We start from the raw sequence: 2491 nt of genomic DNA on the forward strand, positions 1-2491 counted from the left end.
GCCCCCCAGCCCAGGTGGAGGCTGCGGGCAGGAGGGCGCTGGGGCTCTGTCCTCATGACGGGGTGCCGGCAGGTGGAGGCGCCCGGCTCATACCAGCAGGACCCGTGGGCCATGACGGACGAGGAGAAGCTGCAGGCCGTACCCCTGATCCACAAGGAGGGCAACGAGCTGTACCGGCTTGGCAAGGTGCAGGAGGCAGCTGCCAAATACTACGATGCCATCGCCTGCCTCAAGAACCTGCAGATGAAGGTGGGGCTCCCCGGCCCTTCTCTGGGGTGCGCGCAGGCCTCCCCGCCTCCCTCCCGGAGCGCAGGGCTCGGGAGCTTCCCCTCACTCTCCCCGCTCTGTCTCATCCTGCAGGAGCAGCCCGGCTCTCCGGACTGGATCGAACTCGACCAGAAGATCACACCCCTGCTGCTAAATTACTGCCAGTGCAAGCTGCAGTGCGAGGAGTACTACGAGGTGCTGGATCACTGCTCCTCCATTCTCAACAAGTACGAGGGTAAGGAGCCGCGGGCCGGCCCAGCCCGGCCGGCTACGGTGGGTGCCGACGGGGCGAGCAGGTACCGGGGCGGCCCCCCTCTCCGCACTCCGCCGGCCCAGCAGCTCTCTCCCCGCAGACAACGTCAAGGCCTACTTCAAGCGGGGGAAGGCCCACGCGGCAGTGTGGAACGTGGCGGAGGCGCAGGCTGACTTTGCCAAAGTGCTGGCCCTCGACCCCTCGCTGCGCCCCATCGTCTCCAAGGAGCTGCGGAGCCTGGAAGCCCGCCTGCGCGAGAAGGACGCCGAGGACAAGATCCGCTTCAAAGGCATCTTCTCGCAGTAGAGCCCGCGGCCGCAGCGGAGAGCCCAACGCTCTCTGAACAGGTTCTTTTAGGTATTCCACATGTGGAATGTTCATTGATGTTTATTAATGTTTAATACAAGTTTTACTTATTTGAAGTGGCCCGGGAGCTTGCCACGGCCCGGTGACACGGCAGTGCACTTAAGTCGCAGTATTAAGCAGCGTATAGCAATCGCAGCGCACGGTTGAAGCGCAATCTGAACGTGAAGCTCCTTGCCGGGCTCTAGGCTATGCTCATCGTCACGCCGGGAAGGGACGCGTGGGGTGACACGAGCTCAAGCCCGCTGCTCTCTGCCAAGTTCTTTTATTCGTTGTTTTGATGTTTTTTATACTTTATGTTGGGCTGAGCCACCGGGGCTGGCCGAGCTGTTTACGGCCGCGGGGGCTCCGGTGCCAAGCGTCAGCCCCGTCTCTTACCCCTTCATGCCTGTACACCGCGCCACGTCCCGCATCGTCACTTCTCAAGGCTGCCGCTGTCATCTCAAGCCGGTGTTTCCTCTATACTACGTCGTCATGTCATCGTCGTAAATATTTTATATAGAATAACTGCTTGTTACTGCTATCTATATAAAACTCTGGTCGTCCTATGCTAAGATAAACAAAAGTAAAACTAGTCACAGGCACCTGGTCACTTAGAAAAATGGCTGTTGGAGGTAAATGAGGTAAAACAAAGCTGCAGGCAGGCCAAGACCAGGTCAGGGAGAGGGAGCCTGGCAAGCCCTGGCCCTGAGGTCTTGCAAACTCGCTGCAAAACTGAGCCCTTACTTGCTGTGGTAAGCACTGCCCCCCTCACGGATGTGTAATAGCTGGTAAATGACTGGTCTAAGGTGTAGAGCCAAGAAAACTCTCCAGCAGGCTCCGTCCTGGGCTCACGGTGTAAAAGCAGCGCTCATGCACACAGAGTCGTCATGTATCGTCGTAAATATTTTATATAGAATAACTGCTTGTTACTGCTATCTATATAAAACTCTGGTCGTCCTATGCTAAGATAAACAAAAGTAAAACTAGTCACAGGCACCTGGTCACTTAGAAAAATGGCTGTTGGAGGTAAATGAGGTAAAACAAAGCTGCAGGCAGGCCAAGACCAGGTCAGGGAGAGGGAGCCTGGCAAGCCCTGGCCCTGAGGTCTTGCAAACTCGCTGCAAAACTGAGCCCTTACTTGCTGTGGTAAGCACTGCCCCCCTCACGGATGTGTAATAGCTGGTAAATGACTGGTCTAAGGTGTAGAGCCAAGAAAACTCTCCAGCAGGCTCCGTCCTGGGCTCACGGTGTAAAAGCAGCGCTCATGCACACAGAGGTGTTGTCATGGGGGTGCCCCCCAGGGCCCCGCGCTGCAGGAGCTCAAAGCTGAGCTCGCGCCGCTGCAGCACCCCAAACCCCACGACCCTCACCCCGGACCCAGCCCAAAGGCGACGGCAGGGTGCCCAAGCTGCCCCGGCCGTGCTCTGCTCGCTGAAGCCAGCAGCTTCCCTCCTCCTGCCCCCACGGTCCCTCCGTCCCTGCCCTAACACCACGGCTGTCCTCTTGTGCAAAAGGTTTAACCGCTCACGCGACGTACGGCTTGATGTCGGCATCGACGCGCACCTGAGAGCAGCGGTGCAGCCCAGAGAACCCCCCCAGGCTGTCTTTTTTTTTTTCCCCCCCGCC

The 2491-nt window shown here is 58.4% G+C and overlaps 2 protein-coding genes across 2 annotated transcripts in view; one reads left to right on the top strand and one right to left on the bottom strand.

The window, feature by feature from the left end:
• The first annotated feature begins 54 nt into the window (after nt 1–54).
• On the top strand, nt 55–942 carry AIP (aryl hydrocarbon receptor interacting protein). Its single transcript, XM_009279159.2, has 3 exons — nt 55–249; nt 361–502; nt 621–942. Exons 1-3 carry the CDS (start codon nt 55–57, stop codon nt 824–826), a joined length of 543 nt encoding a protein of 180 aa, XP_009277434.1. The 3' UTR covers nt 827–942.
• A 1057-nt stretch (nt 943–1999) lies between these two features.
• Nucleotides 2000–2491, bottom strand: part of LOC103898808 (membrane-associated phosphatidylinositol transfer protein 1) — a gene marked incomplete at its 5' end in the record, with an annotated part of 15419 nt that continues 14927 nt past the window's right edge. Inside the window, one exon of the mRNA XM_019472030.1 lies at nt 2000–2060. Coding sequence (XP_019327575.1) covers nt 2000–2060 — 61 coding nt within the window. The remainder of the gene's footprint in view (nt 2061–2491) is intronic.

This window comes from Aptenodytes forsteri, unplaced genomic scaffold (assembly GCF_000699145.1).
Source record: "Aptenodytes forsteri isolate BGI_AS27 unplaced genomic scaffold, ASM69914v1 Scaffold643, whole genome shotgun sequence".
Taxonomy (NCBI): domain Eukaryota; kingdom Metazoa; phylum Chordata; class Aves; order Sphenisciformes; family Spheniscidae; genus Aptenodytes; species Aptenodytes forsteri.